Genomic DNA, 27398 nt, shown 5'->3' with positions numbered 1-27398 from the left:
TTTTTTGTGAAAAAAATTTTTGGTTTTTAATAGTTAAAAAATTTTTTTAAAAAAAAAAGGGGGGGGAAAAAAAAAAAAAAAGGTTCCCTGGGGTTTTTAAAGTTTTAAAAAAAAAAAAATTTTTTTTTTTTTTTCGAGATTTTTTTTTTTTTTGGATTTTTTTTTTTTTTTTTTTTTTTTTTTTAAGAGGATTTTTTTTGGAGTGGGGAAAAAATTTAATTTTTTTGGGCCCAAAAACCGGGGGGCCCAAACCAAATTTTTTTTTTTTTTTTTTTTTTTTCCAAGGGGGAACAAGTTTAAATTTCACAAAAAATTAATGTAGCCCATTAAAAAATTGGTTGTTTTAAAAAATTTTCCCTTAACCCAAAAAAAAGTTTTTTTAAAAAGGCCCCAAAAAAAAAAAAAAAAAAAGGAAAAAAAAAAAAAAAAAAAAAAAAAAAAAAAAAAAATTTATTTGTGAAAAAAAAAAAATATTCAAAATAAAAGTTTATATGAAATAACTCTTGATAATTACCTTTTTTTTTTTTTTTTTTCTTTTCTTTTTTTTTTTTTTTTCTTTGTTGATAAAATAAAATCAGTGGAAATTTCAAATTGAATTATTGTTAAATTACCCAATCGAAAAATCTGCACTTGATATTATTTGGTGTGTGAGATAGTCAAAGCAAAAACTTAAATGAAAAAAAAAAAAAAATGAAAACAAAAAAAAAAAAGTAAATGAAAAAAAAAAAAAAAAAAAGAAAAAAAAAAAAAATTAAAAAATTTAAAAAAAAAATAAATAAAAAAAATTAAAATTAATTAATTTCTAAAATAATTTGAGATTAATCAAAACTTTCGGCCGAAAAAAAAAAAAAAAAAAAAAAAAAATGAAAAAATAAAAATAAAATAAAATAAAAAAAAAAACATGAAAAAAAATGAAAAAAAAAAAAAAATGAAAATTAAGATTGGATGAGATTGATCATTTTTAACGAATATAATCAGTTAATGACTCGTTTTTTTTTTTTTTTTTTTTTTTTTTTTTCTTTTTATTTATTATCATTACTTATTTTTTATTTTTATTTATTGTTATCATTATTTATTTTTTTTATTTTTATTTTTTTATTTTTTTATTTATTTTTTTTTTAAATTAAAGGTGCATCTATGGGATTTACTATTTTACTATGAGTATTTTTTATCTTTTTATTCAAATTTATATTTTTTGGTTTGGTAATCACCTAAAAGGGAACCAATTGTATGCTTTTGTCTTTGAGATTTTGATACTTTTGGGATATTCGCAAGGACACGATCCTGTTCTTGAGTTGTTTTTCTTAACTCTAATATTTTGAAACTATTATTTTCCTCTAACATTTTAGATTGATTAACCTCATATATTTTACCAACATTATTATATTCGTGGTAATGTTGATATTGTTGTTGACTTTTTAAATTGAATGGTTGTTGTTGTTGTTGTTGTTGTTGCTCCTGTTGTTGCATATACCAATATTGTTGAATTTGTTCTTGTGTCCACTCTTGTTGTTGTTGTTGTTTATTCTCTTCATATTCTTCCTCTGGCTGACTATCATTTTCATTTTCATTTTCATCATCATCATCATCATCATCACCATCATCATTGTTAATATATGCAGAGTAATCAATTTCTTCTTGCTGTGGTTTTTTATTATTAGTTGAAGATTGTTGGAATGAAAAAAATAAACCATCATTTTCATTTTCATCTTCTTCATCTTGGTTATCATTGATTTTTGATTTTTCATTTCCAATCGGAATGGAAGGTAAATTATTACTATTACTATTATTATTATTGATTTCTGTGGTTATAGGTTTTACAGAGGTAATGGTGGTAGTTGTTGTGGTTGCTGTTGTTGTTGTTGTTGTTGATTTTTTAGTTTTTGGTTGATTTTTTAATAGTTTCTTTCTTAATGAGCCAGGTATCATTGAATTATTAATTTTTTTTTTAGTATCTTCATTATTATTATTTTCATTTTCATTTTCAATTTCATTCTGATTTTCATTTTGATTTTCAATATTATCTTTTTTATTTACAGTATTTTCATTTTCATTTATTTTTTTACTTTTATCGTCATCTTTTTCATCATCATTATTATTACTATTATTATTATTATTATTATTATTATTATTATTATTATTATTATTATTATTATTATTATTATTATTATTATTATTATTATTATTATTATTATTATTATTATTTACAGGTTTTGGAAAAGAATAAGATGATTGCTGAGTGGTGGTGGTATTTTGAGAACTTTTAGGAGTTGGTAACATTGAAAATAATGAATGAGATGATTTTGGTTTGTTTTTTAAATCGGGATTTCTAAATTCATTTATTTCTTCGGCGTCATTATCTATATTGTTCCTCTTTTTATTATTTGAATTATATATGAAATCATCATTTTCGTCATTATTACTATTACTATTACTATTGTTATTATTATTATAAAAATTAAAATCACTGCTTAATTTATCTTTTTCTTGTATTTGTTGTGTTTGTTGTATTTTCTTTTGATTTAGTTTATTATTTAAACCGAGAGTAACCGTTTTAGGTTGGACTTGTGATTGTGAAATTATTGTATCATTATTATAACTATATATATTATCTTCATCTTTAATTTGATTGTTGCTGTTATTATTATTATTGTTATTATTTATGATATTGTTGTTGTTGTTGTTGTTGTTGTTGTTGTTGTTATTGTTATTATCTTCTTCCTCGGATTCGTCATCGTATGCAACAAGAAATGAGCTCATGTTGGGATTGGGAAAAAAAAAAAAAAATAAAAAAAAAATAAAAAAATAAAAATTAATTTAAAAAATTAAAAATAATTTTGATTTTTTTTTAATTTTTATTTATTTTTTTTTTAATTTTTGAAATTTTAATAAAAAAATTGGAAAAAAAAAAAAAAAAAAAAAAAAAAAAAAAAAAATTAAATTTGTTTTCATCACATTTTGAGAGATAATCAAATAAATACTCTATAATATATTATATATTAGTTAATAATAATAATAATAATAATAATAATAATAATAGTAATAGTAAATATATAAACAAAATACAAATAAAAATATAAAAAATGAATAATTTACGTGTTAAAGATGATTTCGATTATGAAGATATTATGGATGAAGAGTCCTTAATGGATAATATGAATGAACATGGTAAAACTTTAGTTCACACTGAATTCTTTAATAGTAAGTGTTATATTGCTATATTTATTATAACTCACACACACAATAAAATAAAATAAAATAAAATAAAATAAAATAAAATAATATAATATACAATTCCTTTCTTCTTTACAACACTCATTAATAAAAGTTAATGATGAAATATAAAAAATAAATATCCAAGAGTTCTAACATATATTTTTATTTTATAATTTTCAAAGGTTTTGAAGATGATTTTGAAGATGAATTTGAAGAAGATAGTTTAAAATTCAACGTTAAAAATGATAACAATAATAACAACAACTTCAAAAAACCAGAATCAAAATAAACAACACCAGACAAAAGTAAAAAAAAAAAAAAAAAAAAAAAAAAAAAGGAAACATTCTCAACTTTTTTTTTAAGATGTATTAAATAAAACAATAGATATTAATCAAAAAAAAAAAAAAAAAAAAAAAAAACCCTCTTCCCCCGTTTATTATTATTATTATTATTATTATTATTATTATTATTATTATTATTATTATTATTATTATTATTATTATTATTATTATTATTATTATTTTTTTTTTTTTTTTTTTTTTTACCTGTTTCCTTTTTATCTTCTTTTTTATTTATTTATTTATTTTTTTTGGTAATTTTTTATTAATATTATTTTTATTTTATTTTATTTTTTTTTTAAAATAAATCTGAAAAAGTGATTAAAAAAAAGTGGCTTAAGCTCACACTTAGCCAATCCAAATTGTTGTTTTTTTTATTTTTATTTTTTTTTTTTTTCACTTTTTTTTTTTTTATAAAATAATTTTTTTTTTTTTTTTTTTCAAAACTTCATTTTTTCATATTACGCAAAATAATAATAATACACAATAATATAAATATATATACAAAATAGAATGAGTGATGATTTAAATGATTTCTTTGCCAAAAAAGACAGCACCAAAAAAGTAGTCAAAAAACCAACTTCAACCACACCAAAAGTTGTTGTTAAACCAGTATCACCAACTACACCAGTCGTTTCACCAACAACTGTCACTTCACCAGTATCACCAACTACACCAGTTGTTGAACCAAAAAAAGTTGTTGATCTTTCTCAATTAAATAAATCAAAGTATGTTTCAATCATATATATAGATATTAAATGATAAAGAAGTGTTTGATCAGACACCCACAGACATTCCCACACACCCACACATATATATAACAGTACATTTTGGCATTCAAAATCATAAATATTTAATAATTACCATAATAATTTATTAATATTATTTCTTTTATAAAACTATTTTTAGAGATACTACACCAGTTGTTGATGTTAAAGAATCTAAAACTGAACAAATTAATATTCCAACCATGAGATGGGCCGATAAAAACGAACAAACTACAACTACCACTCAAACTAAAGTTTACAAAAACTATCCATCATTAAAAAAGTATACATATATATAATATTAATAATTAGGGATAATAATAAAAATGATGGACCTAACATTTTTTTTATTATTATTTTTTTATTTTAAAAGAGAGGAAACTAAAGTTGATGAAGATGATGATCAAATCTATGAAGATAAAGAAGAAGAAAAAGAAGTTAAAAAAGATGAAGAAAATTCAACTGCTGATGAAGAACCAGTCAAAAAATCAAACAAAAAAGTTGCACCAAAACAAAAGAAGAAATCAAAACAAGAATTAGAAGCTGAAGCTTTAATGGCTTCATTAGGTATCATTGATGAAAAACCAGTTCCAAAACAAAAAAAGAAATAAATTTAATTAAAAAATATATATATAAAAAAAAAAAAAAAAAAAAAAAAAAAAACCCCAAACTTAAAAACAATAATTTATTTATATATATAATAATTTTAACATATAGAAATACAATAATCACCAACCACACCCACATACATACATACACCCCCACTCACCCACTAACACAAATATTAATCACAAATAAATATTAAAAAAAAAAAAAAAAAAAAAAAAAAAATGTTATAATAACCTTTTAGACTAAACATATATTATATATATGTACACACACATATATATAAATATATATATTTGTATAAAATATTTTATGAAGATAAATTTGATGAAATTATAACATTTACATTTCCAAAAAAAGATTTTTTTTTTTTGTATTTCAACTCACATCTATTTTTAACAATATTTCACTATATTACATGGGTGAATGTGTGGTTTTGTACAGTGGGTATTATTTATTTTTTAATTTTATTTTTTTATCATGCATTATATTGATTTATCACATATAGAATAATAAAAAAAAAAAAACCAAAAAAAAAAAAACACACAATTTGTATTTTAAAATTATTTCTATTCATTTTTATTAATTATTTATTTTATTTAATTTAATTTATTTTATTTTTAAATTTTAATATTATTATTTTTTTTTTTTTTTTTTTTTTTTTTTTTTTTCAAAATAATAATAATTATCCTTTAATTTCCATTTACTTTTATTTTTTATTATTTTTTTTTTTTAAAAAACCTTATTACCATCACATTTATAATATTATTATTATTATTATTATTATTATTATAATTATTATTTTTTTATTATTAAAAATAAATTATTATTTTATTTTAATAAAATAAAATAAAAATAAAAAAAATAAAAATAAAATGACATTCATTAAAAAGATTAAAAACATTTTTAAAAAAAAAGAACCATCATTAAAAAAGATAAGAAAGAAACAACAAGAAAATCTTGATAATAATAAAACTATAAATAATTACCATTATCACACATACAATACAAATATAATACCAAATAATAATAATAATAGTCCATCTAATTCAAGTTCAAATTCAATTGAAACCATTGGACATAATCAAAATATTAATTCAAATATTGGTTATATTCAACAACAACAACAACAACAACAACAACAACAACAACAACAACAACAACAACAACAACAACAACAACAACAACAACAGCAACAACAACAACAACAACAACAACAAGTGCCATCACAATCACAATTATCTCAATCTCAACAATTACCTCAAAATCAAGACAATCAATTTAATAATATTTATCATACATCATCAAGTTATACTCCATCACAACTAATATCATTAGAAAAAAACATAAATAATAATAATAAAAATAATAATAAAAATAATGATGATGAACAACAAGACCAACAACAATTAAAACAACAACCAAATCATCAATTTAATAATAATCAAATTAAAAATCAAAAAAATAAAATTTTACCAAATACATTTTCACCAAATCTACAACCTCAACAACCATTGTCATCATCTTCATCAACAATAAATACACCATCATCACCAAATCAATTAAATTCACCCTCAATAGAGGATCAAATGGAGGAATATAAAAAAATTCATAGAGATAAATATAAAACATCAAGAGAAAGATCAAATATTATAAATAGTAGTTATAATTATTTAAATAATAATAATAGTATTAATAATATTAGTAATAATAATAATTTCAACAATTTAAATAAAGAATTTTCAACAACAACAACAACGACAACTACAACAACAACAAATTCATTAAATAATCATCATCATTCAAATAGATTAACTGGTGGTATATATCAAAATTCAAATATAATTTCACCATTAATACATAATAACAGTAATAGTAATAATAATAATAATAATAATAATAATAATAATAATAATAATAATAATAATAATAATAATAATAATAATAATAATATTACACCAAGAATTACACCATATTCACCATTAAAAACAAGTAGTAATTTATTAAAAAGAAGTTCACATAAATTAAGAATGAATAAATCAGAATATCAAAGATTATATTTCTCATCAAAAGATGGTGGACTTTGGATTAATGATTTACCATTAAAGATAAAGGGAGTATCATGGTTTGGTGGTGAATGTGAAACTTATTGTGTTCATGGATTATGGGCAAGAGATTATAAACAATATTTAGATTTCTTAAAAGAGAATACATTCAATGCAATTAGAATACCATTCTCCTATGAGATGGTAGTTAAAGATCCATTCCCAACATCAATTACAATCAATCAACAAATGAATAAGGATCTATATGGATTGCGAGCATTATCAGTATTGGATTTAATTATTGAAGCAGCTGGTGAACGTGGAATTCTAATTCTATTGGATTTCCATTCATTCGGTCCAAATGATAGATTGAATCATGGTTTATGGTATTCTTCAAAACATTCAGAATCTGATGTAATGAAAATGTTCAATATATTAATACTACGTTATGGTCAAATGTGGAATGTTTTAGGTATAGATTTAAAGAATGAACCATTCGCTGCAACTTGGAATAGTGGTAATGAGAAAACAGATTGGGATAAGGCAATCAATAGAATCGGTGCATACATTCAAAATAATGGTGGTAATCAATGGTTGATTTTCGGCCAAGGTATACCATCCCAAACTGCTGATAAAATAGCATGTTGGGGTGAAAGTTTTGAGCAGGAGGGTGTAAAAGGTGGTCAAACAACAATTAATTTACCTTTAAATGATAAATTTGTTTACTCTCCTCACTGCTATGGTCCGTCCGTTGTCAACCATCCACATTTCAATCATAAAGATTATCCACACAATTTAAAACCTCATTGGGATCAAAATTTTGGTAATTTAGCAACAAATACTAAAAGAGGTGTAGTAATTGGTGAATGGGGTGGAAAATATATAACTCCAATGGATCAATTATGGATGGATACTTTTGTTGATTACTTAATTTCAAAAGGTACAACAGATAGTTTTTATTGGTGTTTAAATCCAAATAGTGGTGATACTGGTGGTTTATATTTAGATGATTGGGTAAATATAAAATTTTTATTTTTTTATTTTATTAGATTTATTATTTTATCAATATAAAAATCAAAGAATTACTTTTTTTTTTTATTTTTTTTATTATTTCTGCAGAATTTAAATTTTAATTATTATTATTATTATTATTATTATTATTATTATTTTTTAGGTATCTACAAATCTTCCAAAATTGAATTTATTAAATAAATTATGTCCTCATCCCACAAAAATTAAATTGGATAAAGATACAATGATATATAAAATAACATCAGTTGTAACAGCAACGTCTGAAGCATAAATAAAATTAAATAAAATAAAACCAATAATTTTATTACAAATATAAATTTAATGTTTATTATTGTTATTATTATTATTATTATTATTATTATTATTATTATTATTATTATTATTATTATTATTATTATTATTATTATTATTATTATTATTATTATTATTATTTTTTTTATTTATTTTATTATTTTTTTTCATGTAAAAAATATAATTACATATAAAATAATTAAGAAAATTTGTGGTTTGTACAATGTTATAATTTTAATTTTATTTTATTATCGTTTTTAAATTAATAAATAAATTTTTTTTAATTTTTACATTTATTTGTTATTAATTATTTTTTATTATATTTAAAATTAATAATTATTTTTAATACAAGAAAATTAGTATTTTTTTTTTTTTTTTTTTTTTTTTTTTTTTTTTTTTTTTTTTTTTTTTAAAAATAATAATATATATATTACAAATGATATATTATTATGAAATTAATATTACTAGTAAATTATGATTTCATTTACATATTGAGTTCATTATGGGGTTATAATTGTCTAAAATAACAATTTTTTATTTTTATGATTAATGAAAAGAGGGGATTGGTACCAAAATTGGAGAGTAGAGGGATGGATGGAATCCATACTTGTGAAACAATCCTTTAAATTTCTTTTCATTTTGTATTGGTCAAAATATCTTTGCTTTTAATATTATTTTTTATTTTTTTTTAAAAATTAATCAGTTAACAATTATTTATAAAGATTTCACTTGTGATTAATATATCTCAAAAATTGTCACATTCTAAATTATTTTTGTTTTGTTTTATTTTATCTATTTTTTATTTTTAATTTTTTTTGTTGCAAAAAAAAACCGAAACTTAATTTATTTAAGATTAAAGGTTTTATTTTATAAATTTGAAATTTAAAAAAAAAAAAAAAAAAAAAAAAAAAAAAATCAAAGTTATTTTTTATTTAATTATAAAAAAAAAACAAAACAAAAATAATAAGATAAACAAACACAATGATCTTTAATTTCATCTTTTAATTTTTTTTATACCAAAAATTTGTGTACAACATTACATTATTAACATATATGGTAAGTATGTTGATAAGAGATTTTAAAATTCGTTTTTTAATGACGAAAAAGAAAACAATTTATTTCAAAAAAAATAATAATAATAGGTTTTTACAAATTTTATAAATATATTTCGATTTAAAAGATTTTAATCAAATGTAAATATATATAAAAATATCAATATTATGGGGGTCATTCAGTCAGTATAAATAAAATAGGAATTAATCTTTATTAATTTTTTATTTTTTTTTTTTTTATTTTTATTTTTATTTTTATTTTTTATTTTTTTTAAAAAAAAAAATAAACGAAAAAAATAACCCCATAAAAAATGTTCTTACCAAAAACAAAAAATAAATACTAATTAAAATTAAAAAAATTATTTTGATTATAGTTTTAATATAAAATTATTCTTACAATTCAAAACAAAAAAATTAGATTTACAGTATTTCGAGTAAAATTACCTAATAGATAAAATAGAAAATTTATATTGGATGGGTTGTAGTAGGAGATACATTAAAAATTAATGTTGATGGTGGTGGTGGTGGTGTTAATAATTAAATTGTAAAAACATTTTTTTTTTTTTTTTAATTATAATTATAATGAAAAAAATAAAATAAAAAAAACACCAAAATAAAGTATTTTATTATCCTAAAAAAAGCACAAAAAAAAAAAAAAAAAAAATCAAAAAAAAAATTTAAATAATAAATGAAGGAAATTTTCAAAGAGGTTAATCAGATTTTAATTTTAATCTTTTGTTTTTTTACTTTAGTTTTTAATATTTTTATTTTATTGTTTTCTTTTATTTTATAAGTAAATACAAATTTTATATGTATGCGTGATGGGTACGGCTGAAATTAATTATTTACCACTACCACCCATTATTTTAAATTGATGATTAGTGATATGGTAAGATATTAAAGTATAATTTCATATGTTTTTTTATAATAATAATCAATTATTTATAATTTTTTTATATATAATATATATATATATTTATTTTTATTTTTTTATTTTATTTTTATAAATTATATTTAAAACAAATACCTATTTATTTATTTTTTATTTTTATATATTCTCTTTTATAATTATAAAAATTATAAATTTTATTAATACTTGCTCTTAAAATATCAATCAAGTATAAAAAAAATAATAATATATTAAAATATTTTAATACTTGTTTAAATTATTGTTTGTTTGTTTTTTATTTTATATAACTATCTTTGCTTGCAAAAATAAAATTTACTTGTTTTTTTTATTTTTAAATTTAAAAAAACTTTATATATCAATTATATTATATTTTTTTATTAAAAAATGTATAGAAGTTTTAAATCTTCATTTATATTTTTTATTATTTTAATCAATATCACATTTTCTTTCACTCTAATTAGTGAAAGATGTAGATTATGTGAAGGGGCTATAATGATAATCTATGGATTAGGAAATAAGTATTTTAATTCATTTGATTTACATAAAATTACTACAAAATTTGGAGTATCATTTGTAAATATCTTATTTTTTATTATTTTATTATTTTTTATTTTATTTTTTTATAAAATAAAAAAAAAAAAGATCAAAAACATTTTTCTAATAAAAATTTTTTTTTTCTTTTTTTTCTTTTTCTTTTCCATAGAATACCACTCAACAATTTATTGAAAATGAAATGCCATATATTACTGAAAATTTAAAAAATTTTGACCAAGATGAAGTTTGTTGGAAATTAAATTATTGTGAATTTTAAAATAAAAAATTTTCAAGGAAATAAAAAAAAAAAAAAAATAACATAAATTACCTTTAATTAAATCAGGTTTTATTTTTTTTTTTTTATCAAAGAAAAAAAAAAAAAGGTTAATTTTATAATCCTATCAAATTTTATAAAAATATATTTAAAAAGTAAATTTTAAAATTATTATTTTTTTCAATCACAAACGAAAAAAAAAAATATATAAAAAAAAAAAAAATAAATAAAAAATAAAAAATAAAACTTGAAATATAAATACTATTCATAGTGTTTATTTAAATTCATTGTACATAATGTGAAATTTTATTTATTATTATTATTGTTTATATTATTATTATTATTATAATTACTATTATTATTATTATTATTATTATTATTATTATTTTTTTAATAAATTTCAAAATTAATTAAAAATAGAACAATACAATCTAAGATCATATTTGAAATATTCATATTTTTTTTAAATTTAATTGATGATTTTGGGTGAGATATATATTATATTGAATGTGGGAATCATGGAATCATTTTATAAAAATTGTAATTTTTTTTTTATTTTTAATCATTTTTTTTTTTTTTTTTTTTATTCATTACTCAAGTTTTTTTTTTTTTTTTTAATAATTTTTCAAATAAATTATTATTTTTTATTTTTTTGGCTTTGGAGGAATTACAATATAAAAAAAAAAAAAAAAAAAAAAAATAAAATAAAATAAAAATAACTTTCACACCACTTTTTTTTTTTTTTTTTTTTAATATGGTGGTAAAGAAAAATGGTGTTGGGTATAATAAAAATGGTAAAATATTGCAGTGGTAAAAGTAGTGGTGGGGGAAAATTATTCAATTAAAAATAAAAATAAAATTAAAATTTATGAATAAAGTGGTGGGTAATTATTCAATCTCAAAGCATTAATGTGATCTGGTAATAATTTCTTTTTTTAACACACTTCCCAATAAAATAAAGAAATTAAAAAAGAAATTAAAAAAAAAAAGTAGTAGTGTTTCCATATCAATAGATAATGTATTTTTTTAAATCTAAATCAACACTATTAACATTGTTTTTTTTTTTTTTTTTTTAATTTCAAAAAAAAAAAAAAAAAAAAAAAAAAAAAAAAAAAAAAAAAAAAAACCATTTTTCTAAAAATAAAAATAAAACATAATCAATTTTTTTTTCAAAATAAATTAATTATTATATATTCATTTAGTATTTAAATATTGTATATATATATAAAAAAAAAAATGGTTGAAATTAATGATATTATTAAATTATACACAGTCCACCCAAATTTGGATTTAATTGATAAAAACTTTGCAGAGGACTGCGAGTTTGAAGCATTTAATATTCCAAGTTTTAAAGTAAAAGGTATTGAAGCAATTCATGAAATATTTAAAGCAATTGGTTTCTATGCAAAAGATATTAAAATTTCAAAATATAATTATACTCATTCAAGTCACTGCATTGTTTTAAATACTCAACAAGAAATTACTTTTAACATTTTACCATTTGTTAAATTTAATTATAGAATGATTATTAATATACATAAAAATAAAGAAAATAAAATCACAAAAGTAAGTAAAAGATAAATAATAAATTTTAAAAAAAAATTAAATAAATAAAAAAATAATATTATATATTAATTAAAAATAAAATTAATTAATAATTTTTTTTTCTTTTTCTCTTTTTTTTCTTTTTTTTTTTTTTTTAATAATATAATTTAGTTTGAAGAAATTACAGATTTGGAAAGTGTAATTCAAAATATTCCATTAGCCAATTATGGTTACTTTAATATTATTAAACCAGCACTCGGTTATTTAATGGTTAAAGCAGGAAGTTATAACCGTGGTTTCCAAAACAATGGTCCAAATAAAATCCAAGCAACAATGGAAAGATTAAGTGATAATTTTGTTGAAAAAAAGGAAGTTAACTATTCTGAGCCATTAATTAAATTATCAAAAAACTTTAATGGTGTAACTCATCAAGATAAAATTGATAACATGGATGAAGAATTATTCAATTCCAAGAAAATTGATATTAAAGATGGTTCAAATAATGCTTGGAAAAAACCATTAAATTTACACCAATAACCAAAAAAACAAAATCAATTCAATCACCTCTTTCTATTTATAATTAAAAATTTAAAAAAATAAATTTAAAAAACATTTTTAAAGAAAAAAAAAAAAAAAAAAAAAAAAAAAAAAAGTACAGTTAAATGATATTAATAATTTTACAGTTTATTGTCTAAAAATTCTTTAAATTATATGATTTTGATTTTGAACGTCTTTTAGAGTTCCAAGTTCTAAGTTTCATTGTAACAGAACTGAAACGATGTCTTCTAAATAGTATTGTTGAAATAACTATCGCTATAACAACAATGAAAGCAACACCACCAACAACAATACCAACTATTGCACCTACTGGGAATTTTTTACTACTTGAGCTTGAACAAACTCCTCCATCGTCACTTGAGATCGTAGATGATTGTAAAAGTAAAGAAAAATCTGGATCCAAAATTATATAATCGTTAAAGGTTGGTAAAACAATACCATAAAAGTATTGACCAGAATTTGGCTCAACCAATGCTTGAAATTCTGAATTTAAATTTACATGAGTTAAATTTTTGACAACTGTAACTCCATCTAATAATGCACTATTTAAAAATCTACAATATAATGATTTATTATTTAATTGAACTGATAATTGATCTGAACCACTTCCTTTGACAACTTCTTTCTTTGAACAAATATCATCAGTTTGTGATGAATTTAATTGTGCTTGCATAATCAATTCTAAATTATTTAATACATTATCAACTTTATAATTTGTAATATTAATTGTAAATTTAATTGAATTTGGATTAATTGAATATTGTTGACCTGCAAATTCAAATGTTGATTGTTTATCATAAATTGCAATTTTTGCATAAATAACTGAACTTTTAGCATTTGATAATGTATTTGAATAAATAAATGTATTTGGTATTGGTGATGCTTGTTTTACTGGTACCCATTTATCTTGTAAATCATATTGATAAATTATTTTATTTGTAACTGAATCAATTTCTCTAATTTGGTAAAGATTAATTAAACTTGATAATTTAACACCTGATCCATCATCTTGATCTAATGAAGCACTTGGTGCATTTGGATTAACATTTATTGATACACCTTTTAATGGTTTAGAATTACAATCTACTCCAATCCATGAGTTAATACAACTACATGTATTATCTGCAACACAATTACCCTGACTTGAGCCACCACAATTTGATAATTTTGAACAATCTGGACCAGAAGTACCAGTTGTTGTGGAAGTAGTAGAAGAACCACCACCGGTTGTAGTTGAACCACCACCTGAAGTAGCTGATCCACTTGTTGAATCTTGGGTTGTTGTAGTAGTAGTAGCTGTTGTTGTTGTTGAAATACCTGATGTAGATGTTGAATCTATTACCTCTGATGGTAAAATAAAGTTATAAACATTTGATGGTTGTCCAGCAACATTTAATTGGATTTGAATTTGTCTGGATATTGCATTTTGTAGATTAACAGAAATTGCTATCAAATTACCAAAAATTGAAGAAACAGTGAATGGAACTGTAGTTGTTGTGGTTGATAAAATATTTCTTGGGCTTAAGGTAAATTCTTGTGATTGAGAATCTTGTGAAGAAGATTGTGAAGATTCACTAATATATTCAATAGTTAATTGAACATCGGAAGAAACCAAACCAAGGAATGAACCATAGATAATAAATTGTGCACTTTTATAATCTGGATCAAATGTTGGAACCATATTTACAATACTAGGAGCCAATGAATAAGAAGTGGATATAAAAGGTGAGACAGTTCCTCTACCGATATCATAAAATAAAGAGTAATGATTATAACCTCTTGTATTCATAAATCTATCAACAATACCATAGACTGCAATTGATGCACCAGCTGGGTAACCAAAGCCAAATGGAATAGTGAAAATACATGAATAGGTTCTTGTAAATACAGTATCATCAACAACTGTCATACCATTTCCTATGGATATTGATATCAAAGTACCGAAAACATCTTGAAGGTAAATAGTTGGATGGTGTCTACTTGATAAACCACTCTCAGAATCTTCTATACTTAGTGTTGCAATAACAGTTTTATTAGAAGAAGGTGAACCATAATCAAGTTGGATGTCAAATAAACCAGAATCTAAGAAAAAACTATAAATAAATGGAGTAATGACATCTGGATGTGTACTATTATATCCAATACCATTATCATTTGAACATTGAACATAAATTAATAATTGATCAGATGCTGCCACTTTAAATAATGCCGAAACTGATTGATATTGAGATGATCTTGATGTTTCATAACCTTGTTTATCAACCAAGTAAACTGATGTAATTGAATAGGCTTGGTCTAAACATACCATCTCAGTATGATTAATTCTAATTTCAATAATATAACCATCGATTAAATCTGAAGAGTTAAATTTAAAGGTGAAACCAACTTTATCATAAGCACTTGTAATATTGACTTCGCCATGATCAAATCCATTAACACCTTCTTCAATTTCAAGATCCCATCCAAAAATATTTAATGATGAATTATAAGGATCTAAATAAATATTAGTTGTTGGATAGGCTTGGATATAATTAATTATAGGAGGTAACATATCAGATTTTAATGAAGTTACATTCAATGTTGAATTTGAACCAGTTGCAATAAAAACACTTGAATAACTAAAACTATTACTACCCAATATTATTGAGTAACCAACATTACCTGAATAATAATTTCCTGGAATCTTAAAATTACATTGGAACATAGATAACAATGAATTCCATGTGAATGGTAAATAATCATCATAAATATCTAATTTAAATTGAATAGTTTCAGCATCACCCGATCCACTTAAACCATTTATCTTCAAATAAATAATATTATTTCTAGAGGTATTTGTTGTATTTAAATTATTATATTTAAAATTTATATATGTGATATTATAAACAGTGATAAGATTATTATGAGGTAATTGTAAACTTGGGAATGGATTTAATAATTGTGGGAAATATTGATTGGTTTGACAATCAAGGAAAATACCACATGCGCTAATTGTGAAAGAATTTGATAATGATTTTATAAAAGTATAATTTACATTGATTTCATAGTAACCTATGGATCCTTGACTTAAACTTCCTGAAACTATATTAATTGCATATACCTTTTTACCATTAATATCTAAATGATGGAATTCTGAATAATCTGATTGTACTTTAAATCTTAAAATATAAAAGTTTGATAAAATACCAGTTGGTGAAATTAATTCTATATCTAAAACAGTTGGCGGTGCTCTATTACCAAGTGGTGGAACAGGTGATCCTGGAACTTGTAAACTAACAGTATCATCATAATTTAAAATTGATGCATACATTTTAAATGTTGGATTGTAGTAACCAGCTGGAAGAATTAATTCATGTGAAATACTTGTGATACTGGTATTTGAATAAAAACTATCTACACTCCAATATGGAATATATTCATGGAAATCTCCATTATTGGTTGAAAACTTATAGATTGTAGGCATTGTATAATCAAAAGATTGATCTCCAACAACAATTATACCAATACGACAATAATTAAGTTCTTGAGCTGATGTGGATATTGGTACAGGTCTAACATCCCCTATATAATTTAAATTATTAAATTAGTTTTTTTTTTTAAAATAATAATAATAATAAAATAAAAAGAAATAAAGAAATAGTTACTCTTTGGAACAAATCTAGTATGTAAAATATCTGAATTATCAGTTGAAGCAAGGTACCAATAGAATGAAGCTTTTCTACCTGGTTCAATAATTCCCATAAATTGAGAATGTGTTCCATTGTAGCCAACTGGAAAAGCAACACCAAAATCCATTTTCTCTGAAGTATCCAAATTTAATAAATTATTTGTTACACCTGGTACTATAGCTCTATCATCATTTAAAACATCAAATGTTACATATCCAAAGTATTCTGATGTTGTTTCACCGTTATAATCTGGGTAGAAATAAATACTACTGAATTGAGATTCACTTGAAACTTTTTTTTTCCCAGAAAAAAAGGTGTTAATTAAAATAAATAAATAAATAAATAAATAAATAAATAAATAAATAAATAAGTAAATAAATAAATACATACCACCAACATTTGGATAGACTATGAATGATGTATAGCTTTTTATAATTACACCACTATTGAGATTTTGTGGAGTAATCTCCAATGGACCTTGAAATGATATTAATGAAGGATCATTAAGTTTAAATCTTAAAATGAAAAAGTTTGTTGATATTTGTTCGTAGAAAATTTTGAATGGAGAAGACTCATTTAAAGCAAATGATAATTCTATTGAATCTGATTCTGTAAGAGCGGGAACAATGACTGGTACTTCAAATAAATATTCACCATATCTACTAATTGGAATTGATTCACTTGGTAAAACAATTCCTAAGTCTGTAATATTTGGTGCATCTAATTTTTTTAAAAAGTTAAATATTGTTTAGAATTTCAATTGCAAAGCTTTAAAAAATAGAAAAAATGAAAATAAAAATAGAAAATAAAAAATAAAAAAATGAATATATTTACCACTACATGTTAGATCAATTGGGGTTATTTTTTCTGTGGCATTATTCGCATAACTACCATTTAAAGAAATTGAATAGGAACCTAAATTTAAAATAGTGCCATCAATTTTATAAGTATCTTGATTCAATGGTATTGCTGATTGAATTCTAAATGTATTTGATTCACTTGCAAAAACTGTAAATTTTTTGATTTGACCAAAAGTTGAATTGAATGGGATTTCTATTAAAATTGTTGTGTAACATCCTATTACACTTCCCATATTATAATACATTGATGTTGTGGAAACTGTTGTTTGATTTAAAACTTGAAAGTCTCCATTTGTTTTTAAAAAACAATTAAATAATAATAATGAAAAAAATAAAAATATTATTTGTTTCATTTTTATTTTTTAATTTTTTTCTCTTTTTTTATTTTTCGATGAGCGAGGGTGTGTAATAAAAATAGTTTTAAAAAAAAAAAAAGTTTAAAAAAAAAAAATAAAAATAAAAATAAAGAAAAATAAAATAAAATATCTTCTAATCGAAAACTCTCATACTGAAATCACAAATTCTTTCATGCCTTGTAAAATTATCAAAAAAAAAAAAAAATTAAAAAAAATAAAATTTATTACGCAATATTTTCTTTTTTAGATTTTTATATTAAAATTAAAAAAAAAAAAAAAAAAAGAAAAAAGAAATAAAATATTTTTTGATTGTTTTTTTTTTTTTTTAAATTCTTATTTTTTTTTTTTTTTTATTGGAAATTCTTTAATTTGAAAGATTTTGAATGACGTCTTTTAGCATTCCAACTTCTGATTGACATTGTCATTGAACTGAAACGATGAGTTCTAAAAACAAAGGTAGAGATAGCAATACCAGCAATCGCAACGAAAGCAACACCACCAATAACAATACCAGCTATTTGTCCACCATTTAATACTTTTACACTACCTCCACCACCTGTACATAAACCATCTTCACTTGAAACTGAATTCGATTGTAAAAGTAAAGAAAAATCTGGGTCTATTAAAACAAAGTTTTCAAAAACTGGTAAAACAATACCATAGTAATATTGACCAGAATTTGGTTCAACCAATGCTTGAAGTTCTGAATTTAAATCTACATGAGTTAAATTATTGACAACTGTAACTCCATCTAATAATGCACTATTTAAAAATCTACAATATAATGATTTATTATTTAATTGAACTGATAATTGATCTGAACCACTTCCTTTGACAACTTCTTTCTTTGAACAAATATCATCAGTTTGTGATGAATTTAATTGTGCTTGCATAATCAATTCTAAATTATTTAATACATTATCAACTTTATAATTTGTAATATTAATTGTAAATTTAATTGAATTTGGATTAATTGAATATTGTTGACCTGCAAATTCAAATGTTGATTGTTTATCATAAATTGCAATTTTTGCATAAATAACTGAACTTTTAGCATTTGATAATGTATTTGAATAAATAAATGTATTTGGTATTGGTGATGCTTGTTTTACTGGTACCCATTTATCTTGTAAATCATATTGATAAATTATTTTATTTGTAACTGAATCAATTTCTCTAATTTGGTAAAGATTAATTAAACTTGATAATTTAACACCTGATCCATCATCTTGATCTAATGAAGCACTTGGTGCATTTGGATTAACATTTATTGATACACCTTTTAATGGTTTAGAATTACAATCTACTCCAATCCATGAGTTAATACAACTACATGTATTATCTGCAACACAATTACCTTGACTTGAACCACCACAATTTGATAAACTTGAACAATCTGGAACTGATGATGATGATGATGATGTTGATGTTGATGTTGATGATGACCCACCACTTGATGTTGATGTTGCAGTAGATGAACCACCTGTTGTAGTTGAAGTTGGTGTTGTTGTAGATGCTGATGTTGTAGAATCACCCGAGGTAGAGGTTGGTGATGTTGTTTGACTGCCATCAGTAGTTGAGGTTGGTGATGTTGTTTGACTGCCATCAGTAGTTGAGGTTGGTGATGTTGTTACTGTTGATGCTGATGTTGTAGAATCACCAGTTGCTGAACCATCAGTAGTTGAAGCACCATTGGTAGTGCCACCCGTTGTTTGAGAAGTACTTGTTGTTTGAGAAGTGCCTGTTGTTACTGTTGTTAGAGAGGTTGAAGAAGCACCAGAAGTTGTGACAATAGCTGGATTTTCAATATTGTAAAGAATTGGAGTTTGATCACCAATTAAAAAACTAACATCTAAAGATTCAGCATCTAAATCATTAGCTGCATCAGTAATATTAACATTTAAAACAACTTTAGAATCTGTCATTTCAACTACAGTGTAAGGGAAATCACCATCATCACTATCATCACTATTTGATAATAAAGTTCTTATTAAAATTGGAGTATTTGTTGTTGATTTCTTTTTTGAAACTTTAACAATGATATCACTTGGTTTTAAGCCAACAAATGAACCATAAATAACAAATTGTAAAGTTTTTGATTGTGAATTATAAATTGGTTGAGGGATATATGGTGCTAATGGAGAAGTTTCATTGTATGGTGTATCAACGATTGGATTGAATTTTGAAGTATCACCACCATTAATAATGTCAACGGTTTGTTTTAAACTTGTTGAACTATAACCTTTGGCATTCATAAATTTATCTACAATACCATAGATTGAAACTGAAACACCACCAGGGAAACCAAAACCAAATGGTAATGTAATATTACATTTATAAGATCTTGAATGTGAGCTACTTTCCAATACAACCATACCACTACCAACTGTACTAAAAATAATATTACCAAGTGTATCTTCCAAGTAAATAGTTGGATTATGTCTAGTGGATAAACCACTTTCATTATCTTTAATTTGGAAAGCAATTGATAAAACTTGATTTTGAATATCCATATAACTAATATTTGAATTAATTGAAAATGATGATAAATAAGGTAGAATAGAATCAATATTTGTACTATTATAACCACTACCATTACTATCTGGACATTGAACTTTAATTGTTAATTGGTTTGAATTTGAAACTTTGAATAATGCAGAGATCTCTGATTTAGATGATTTAGATGATGATGATGATGATGATGATGATGATGATGATGATGATGTTTTATAACCTTGTTTATCAACTAAATAAGCAGATGTAATTGAATATTCTTGTGTTAAACAAACAATATCTGGTTGTTTAATTCTAATTTTAAGTAAATTACCATTAACTAAATCTGATTGAGTAAATTTAAATTGGTAACCAATTGTATCGAATTTACTAGTTATATTGAATTCACCATGATCAAATCCATTAACACCCTCTTCAATAACAATATCCCAACCAAATTCATTTTGTTGATAATTACTTGAACTTAATACAATTGTTGTACTTGGTTTTGATGTTACTGAAGCAACGATTGGTGGCATCATATCAGGAGTAGTGGATGAAACTCTTAATGTTGTTGAACTTGGTCCAAATAAACTCAACAAACTTGAATAACTATATTCATAATCATCAAATAAAATTGAATAAAAAATTAAACCTGAATAATAATTTGCTGGTATACTAAAATTACATTGGAATAAATTCAATTGAGAATTCCAACTAAATGCTTTAAATTCATTATGATTATAATCATCCAATTTAAATAATATTGTATCTGCCTCCAATGAATTTATTGAATCACTTTCTAAATAAATTGAATTATTAATTATTGAATTTGTAGTATTAATATCATTTTTTAAGAAACTAATTGATTTTATATCACTAAATGATAATTTTTCATCTAAAAAAATAAAAAATAAAATAAAAATATATATTAATAAAATAATCTTTTTTTAAAAAAATAAAAATTATATAAAATTTATAATTTACATTGTGGTAAAGATAAACTTGGAAATTGAGTATTATAATCTGTTGAATTATATTGAAATTCTGAACAACTAAATAAAACATTACAAGTTTTAATAGTGAATGGTGATTTTGACATTGATTTTATGAAATTATTATTAATTGATAATTCAAAGTAACCATTTTTTAAATTACCATTTACAATATTAATTGCAGTCATTATTAATTTATCATTAATGATTAAATGACTAAATGTTTGATCACTTGTTATTGAAAATCCAAGAACTTTAGATGAACTTTTTAATATGATATCAGTGATAACTGGTGGCTGAGAATTAATTGAATTTGGTAAACTTGTATAACTAATATGTGATGTTTTATTAAAGAATGTAACACCCATTAAATTGAAAGTTGATGCTTCAAATCCATTTGGTACCATTAAAGAATGTGAAAATGTAGTTTGATAAGTTGCTGAATTAAATGACTCAATACACCAATATGGCATATATTTTTGTTCAACACTTTTTGATAATGTATCTATCTTATAATCAATTGGTAATCCTGTTGTAGCATCTGCCCATGATAATTTTGAGAAATAATAATTTCCAATAACTATTGGAGAATTATTATTGTCAAATGTTAAAGTTTTTGATTCGACTTTTTTTTTTTTTTTTTTTTTTTTTTACAATTTTAAAATAAAAAATTATAAAAATTAATATTAATATTAATTATTATTTTTAAAATAAAACAAACTTACTCCATGGTTTAAATTCAGAAACTACTAAATTTTCATTTGTTAATAATAATGTTAAATTTGAATAAGATGAAGACCTAATTGGTTTAATTATTGCTAAAAAATTTGAATTTGATGAAGAACTTCCAACTGGAAAAGCAACACTCATTGATCCTAATCCATCAAAAAATGTTGGTACTGATTCTCCATCATCAGATAAAGATTGAAATGTTGAATATGCAAAGACTTCTTTGGATTCAATTGTACTAGATGATGTTGGATAAATTGCTCCATTTATAAAATTACTATTTAATGATTCTAAAAAGAATTAAAAATTAATAAAATATGTATAAAATAAAAAAATAAAAATAAAAATTTTATAAACTTACTTTTAATTAATGGATAAACAAAAAATGTTTTATACTTTGTAATAGTTGAACCACTTGTTGATTGTGGTTCAATTTCAATTGATGGATTATCAGTTATTTGTGTTGGATATTCAAGTTCAAATTTTAGTATAAACTTATTATTTGAAAATTGATCATATGATAATGTGAATGGTGATGATACTTCATTTTTAATTTTAAAATTAAGTGAGTCTGTTGGTGGTTGGCCAACTAAAATTGCAACATCAAAAGTATTTTGTCCTTTTCTATTAATTGGAGTTGATTGATTGCTTGGTACAGAAATATGTAAGTCAGTTGGTGTTGGTTGGACTTTGTTAGTTTGGGAAAAAAAAAAAAAAAAAAAAAAAAAAAAAAAAAAAAAATTAATTAAAAAAATAATTAATTAATTAATAAATATAATTTTGTATTTATTTTGTATTTTATTTTATTTTATTTTATTTTATTTTAATTTTAAAATACATACGTAAACATGTTATTCCAATATCACCTTTAATTTTTGAGTTTGTATTTGTATTATACTTTCCAGTAAATGTGGCAGTAACTAACCCAGGTACTTTAATTCTTGAAGTTAATCTAAATGTACTTAAAGTTGAATTTGAAACAATAGTACTTGATGATAATAAAACCAAATTGGGTTCATCTGATACAACTGATGTGAAAATAATATTTAATCCATATTCATAATTAAATGTTAAATCAAATACAGTATTACAACCAGTTTCTGATGGATTATTTGGATTTTCGGTATAATATGATTGACTAATAACTGAATAACTTGTGATTTTTGCTGAATTTGATTTACCAATAGCGATAACCGCTATTAAAATAAATAATAAAAATATTTGATTAAAGTTTTTCATTTTTTTTTTTTTTTTTTTTTAATAAAATTAAATAAATAAAATTAAATAAAATAAAGTAAAATAAAAATAAATAGAATCAATTATTGTTGATACAAATAATTATTTTTACAAATTATTTTTTTTTTTTTTTTTTTTTTTTTTTTTTTTTTTTTTTTTTTTTTTTAAATAAATCTTTTTTTTTTTTTTTTTTTTTTAAAAAAAAAAATATTTTTTATTTTATTTATTCTTTTATTATTCTTTTATTATTAGTATAAATTAAAAAAAAATAAATAAATAAAATTTTATTTATTTTTATTTTTGAAATAAGTAAATTAACCAAAATAAAACAAAAATAAAAAAAAAAATAAAAAAAATGACAACCAACAAAAAAACCAAAGCAAAAATAAAAAAAAAAAAAAAAAAAATTAATTAAAAAAATCTTTTTTTGTCCTGAACGACAAGGATATTTGGTTTACGAAACATATGAAACACCTATTTTTTGAAAATTTTTTTTTAAAAAAAAAAAAAAGTTTGGGGCTCATGACACAAGCATGTGCAATAAAATAAATTTTTATTAATTTTTTAGTGTTGCAATGCAAAATCTATAATTATCTTAAAGATTTTTTTCTTCTTTTTTTTAAAAAAAAAAAATAATGGAAAAATTGTTATTTTTAAGAATCCTAAATGGGGTTCTTATTTTTATTTTAATTTTTTTTTATTTTTATTTTAATTTTTTTTTTTTAAAATTATTGACCAATAAGCAATTGTAATTTCTTTAATAATTAAATTAATTTAAAAACCCAATCAAATCTTTGGTATTAAATCATTCATTTTTTAAAAAAAAATAAAAAAAAAATTAATTAATTAATAAAAATGCGGTGAATAACTATTTTTTTTTTCTATTCACTTTTTAAAAAAAAAAAAAAAAAAAAAAAAACTGAAACAAGTGTAATTAAATTTAATAATAAAATTCAATTTTTTGAATATCTTTAACTGAAAACAGTGGTAAAAAAAAAAAAGTTATCTTGATTTCCTTAATTAAATATTATTTAAATTATTATAATTTTATTTTATTTTATATTATTTATAAATTTTTTTATTTTTTTTTTTTTTAAATTTTTAAACAAAATTATTTAATTTTGTATAGAAATGATTTTCTGTATATTTTTTCTTTAAAGAATCGTATCTAATAATATGAACTATTGATAAAATAACACTTGTAATTACAGATAAAAATAATAAATAATATCCGAAAATTGGTTTTGAACTTATTGTTGATTCAATTATATTGGTGTGTGTGTTTGGTGTGGTGGTGGTGGTAGTATTTATATTTAATAAATTAAATTCAATATTTGAAATTTTTAATTCAAAACATTTTATTGACGATGATGACGGTGATTCTGATAATGTGGAATTTGCATAATAAAATTGGTCGCTACATATTTTAACTGCAAAATTGGTGGAAATGAATGCTAAAGTAACAACAAATACAATTATCACCATTGGGAATGTATGTGCTATTAATTCTTGTGGTAAAGATGTATGCTTTTTATTAACGATTGATCTTGTAATTAAAATGTAAATGAAAATTGTCAATATTGTAATTACAAATACTATCATAAACAATATTAACATTTCACTATCATATTCACTTGAATTAATATTTGATGTATTATTATTATTACCATCACTATTTAGAAATAATAATGGTTTATTATAAATTGAATGTTTAATTTCTTTAATTGTTGTTTTTCCTAATTCTTTAACAATAAATTTAATTTCTTGCCATGGACCTATTTTTAGAAAAAAAAAAATATAATAATAAAATTATAATAATAATAATTTTAAATATTAATATTAATTAATTGAATAGAAAAAAATAAAATAAAATTAAAATAAAAAATTTATATTTACTAATTAAAGATATTATTAAAATAACTATTGTAAATAGTTGGGTAATTAATAATGGTTCAACTTTCATTTTATTCTTTATTATTTATTTTTTTTTTTATTGTAAAATTATAATTCTTTTTTTTAATAATGCTTTTTTTTTTTTTTTTGTTTTTTTATGATGTAACAAACCAAATTTAAAATTAAAAAAAAAAAAAAAAAAAAAAAGAAATAAAATCACTCTAAATTATTTTTTTCTTTTTTTTTTTTTTTTTTTTTTTGGTTAATTTTTTACTTATTTTTGATTGAAAACAGGTACAATCTATTTTGTAATGTGGTATGTGTGGTGTTTAACACTTTAAAGTGCGATTGAAATTAATTGGTGTGAGGAAAAAAAAAAAAAAAAAAAAAAAAAAAAATTAGGAGTTAATTTAATTAATCAGTGTGGTGATATAATTGCATAATGAAAAGGAAACTTTTAGTGTTTCCCAAAAAAATTTAAAATTAAAAAAAAAAAAAAAAAATCAATTAGTGGTATTAAAGTTTAATTCAAGTTTTTTGGGTGTTGTTTTTTTTTTTTTTTTGCCCAGTTTTTAAATATTTTTTTTTTTTATTATTATTTATAATTAACCAAAAAAAAAAAAAAAAAATAGAATTCTGGCTGCATTTTTTTTTTATTTAATATTTTTTTTTTTTTTTTATGGTGTTTGGTTAAAATAACCCAGTTTTTTATTTTTATTATTATTTTTGAGAAATCGAATCGATTGGTCCCAATATACCTTTACATTAATTTCTTAATATTATTGGAATGAATGTAAATGTAAATTTATATTAGTCACAATATACATTTACATTAATTTCTTAGTATAAGTGTATCGGAATGAATGAAAATGTAAATTTATTACATTTAATATTAAAGATATTTTATGAGTTTAACATATTATATATATTATTGAAAAGATAATAAATTAAATTTAAATAATTGATGTTTTTTTTTTTTTTTAATTAAAAAAAAATGAAAAAGATAATAATTTTTTTACTACAATATACTACTCTCTAATATAATGGTTATTTTTATTAATTTAGTTTTCTTCTTCACCTTTTGATGAGTTGTTCTTGGCCATTTTACGGGCACGACGACCTGGACGACCACCAGCTAATGGGGAGGTTGAAGCTAAACCTAAGTGCTTTTGGGATTCAACACGGACGAGGAAAGATGGAACGTTGACTAATTGTTTACCAACACGGATGTGTCTACCTTTGATTAAAACACGAGCGTGATGGATTGATTTGGCAAGACCATTTTTGAAGACTAAAGTTTGGAGACGTCTTTCCATGAAATCTTGAACTTTAAGATTAAGAATATAATCGAGTTTGTTCTTTGATTCTTCCATGACACCTAATTTGTGGAGTCTACGGAGGAGAGCTGAACCTTCAAAGATACGTTTTGGGTCTTTTTCATCAAGAACGAGGAGTTCTCTAGCAGCCTTTCTGATTTTGGCTAAAGCGTATTGGACTCTCCATACTTCGTTTTTGTTCTTTAAACCAAATTCACCGACAACTTTTAATTCAGCGTCGATTCTTTCCTTTTCGAATGGACGACGTGGAGTGTGAGAGGTCTTACTGTACTGTTATTTTTCATATAAATTGATAATGAGGGTTTAAAAATTAATATAATATTCTCTAACCTATCTAAAAAAAATGATCTCCTATCATATAGAGTATTGTGTGTTAAAGAGGTGATGATTGATAAATGATAGAGGTTTTTGATTAAATATAATGGGTTCATAGATTTGTCTTTGTGTTTTTGATAATGTTTTATCCAATATCACTGTTATTTGTATAAACTTGATGATTTCTTATATTTTCATTCAATCTTTGTCAATCAATGATAAATATTCATTTTAAACCTCTATCATTGTATTACACCACTCTCTTTCATTTTAATCTATTAAGTGACGTGACGGGGTTTTACCTACGTTAGATGACATTGTTTATCTCTGTGTATCAAAAGAACGAAA

The 27398-nt window shown here is 21.6% G+C and overlaps 10 protein-coding genes across 10 annotated transcripts; 5 read left to right on the top strand and 5 right to left on the bottom strand.

Annotated features, from left to right (window-relative positions):
- Positions 1 to 1176: 1176 nt before the first annotated feature.
- Positions 1177 to 2760, bottom strand: DDB_G0289963 (hypothetical protein; the record flags this gene model as incomplete). The annotated part of the gene is made up of 1 exon (XM_630916.1): positions 1177 to 2760. The coding sequence occupies one exon, from the start codon at positions 2758 to 2760 to the stop codon at positions 1177 to 1179; it is 1584 nt and encodes a 527-aa protein (XP_636008.1).
- Positions 2761 to 3083: 323 nt separating this feature from the next.
- On the top strand, positions 3084 to 3505 carry DDB_G0289957 (hypothetical protein; the record flags this gene model as incomplete). The annotated part of the gene is made up of 2 exons (XM_630915.1): positions 3084 to 3201; positions 3399 to 3505. 2 exons carry the CDS (start codon positions 3084 to 3086, stop codon positions 3503 to 3505), a joined length of 225 nt encoding a protein of 74 aa, XP_636007.1.
- Positions 3506 to 4067: 562 nt separating this feature from the next.
- Positions 4068 to 4932, top strand: DDB_G0289955 (hypothetical protein; the record flags this gene model as incomplete). The annotated part of the gene is made up of 3 exons (XM_630914.1): positions 4068 to 4282; positions 4464 to 4604; positions 4695 to 4932. 3 exons carry the CDS (start codon positions 4068 to 4070, stop codon positions 4930 to 4932), a joined length of 594 nt encoding a protein of 197 aa, XP_636006.1.
- Positions 4933 to 5802: 870 nt separating this feature from the next.
- Positions 5803 to 8275, top strand: DDB_G0289953 (hypothetical protein; the record flags this gene model as incomplete). The annotated part of the gene is made up of 2 exons (XM_630913.1): positions 5803 to 7986; positions 8147 to 8275. The coding sequence occupies 2 exons, from the start codon at positions 5803 to 5805 to the stop codon at positions 8273 to 8275; spliced, it is 2313 nt and encodes a 770-aa protein (XP_636005.1).
- Positions 8276 to 10641: 2366 nt separating this feature from the next.
- On the top strand, positions 10642 to 11068 carry DDB_G0289951 (hypothetical protein; the record flags this gene model as incomplete). Its single annotated transcript, XM_630912.1, has 2 exons — positions 10642 to 10830; positions 10961 to 11068. The coding sequence occupies 2 exons, from the start codon at positions 10642 to 10644 to the stop codon at positions 11066 to 11068; spliced, it is 297 nt and encodes a 98-aa protein (XP_636004.1).
- A 1233-nt stretch (positions 11069 to 12301) lies between these two features.
- Positions 12302 to 13147, top strand: sigF (hypothetical protein; the record flags this gene model as incomplete). The annotated part of the gene is made up of 2 exons (XM_630911.1): positions 12302 to 12631; positions 12782 to 13147. The coding sequence occupies 2 exons, from the start codon at positions 12302 to 12304 to the stop codon at positions 13145 to 13147; spliced, it is 696 nt and encodes a 231-aa protein (XP_636003.1).
- A 154-nt stretch (positions 13148 to 13301) lies between these two features.
- DDB_G0289949 (EGF-like domain-containing protein) lies at positions 13302 to 18049 on the bottom strand (the record flags this gene model as incomplete). The annotated part of the gene is made up of 4 exons (XM_630910.2): positions 13302 to 16729; positions 16813 to 17127; positions 17227 to 17556; positions 17671 to 18049. The coding sequence occupies 4 exons, from the start codon at positions 18047 to 18049 to the stop codon at positions 13302 to 13304; spliced, it is 4452 nt and encodes a 1483-aa protein (XP_636002.2).
- Positions 18050 to 18402: 353 nt separating this feature from the next.
- On the bottom strand, positions 18403 to 23508 carry DDB_G0289947 (EGF-like domain-containing protein; the record flags this gene model as incomplete). The annotated part of the gene is made up of 5 exons (XM_630909.1): positions 18403 to 21443; positions 21533 to 22165; positions 22266 to 22559; positions 22631 to 22957; positions 23112 to 23508. The coding sequence occupies 5 exons, from the start codon at positions 23506 to 23508 to the stop codon at positions 18403 to 18405; spliced, it is 4692 nt and encodes a 1563-aa protein (XP_636001.1).
- Positions 23509 to 24606: 1098 nt separating this feature from the next.
- DDB_G0289945 (hypothetical protein) lies at positions 24607 to 25468 on the bottom strand (the record flags this gene model as incomplete). The annotated part of the gene is made up of 2 exons (XM_630908.1): positions 24607 to 25280; positions 25402 to 25468. 2 exons carry the CDS (start codon positions 25466 to 25468, stop codon positions 24607 to 24609), a joined length of 741 nt encoding a protein of 246 aa, XP_636000.1.
- Positions 25469 to 26459: 991 nt separating this feature from the next.
- Positions 26460 to 27368, bottom strand: rps9 (ribosomal protein 1024; the record flags this gene model as incomplete). The annotated part of the gene is made up of 2 exons (XM_630907.1): positions 26460 to 27005; positions 27357 to 27368. 2 exons carry the CDS (start codon positions 27366 to 27368, stop codon positions 26460 to 26462), a joined length of 558 nt encoding a protein of 185 aa, XP_635999.1.
- Positions 27369 to 27398: the final 30 nt, after the last annotated feature.

The sequence above is a fragment of the Dictyostelium discoideum genome, assembly GCF_000004695.1.
Source record: "Dictyostelium discoideum AX4 chromosome 5 chromosome, whole genome shotgun sequence".
Lineage (NCBI taxonomy): Eukaryota > Evosea > Eumycetozoa > Dictyosteliales > Dictyosteliaceae > Dictyostelium > Dictyostelium discoideum.
Note: the sequence above shows the minus strand (reverse complement) of the source record. Positions and strands in the feature narration are given on the sequence as shown.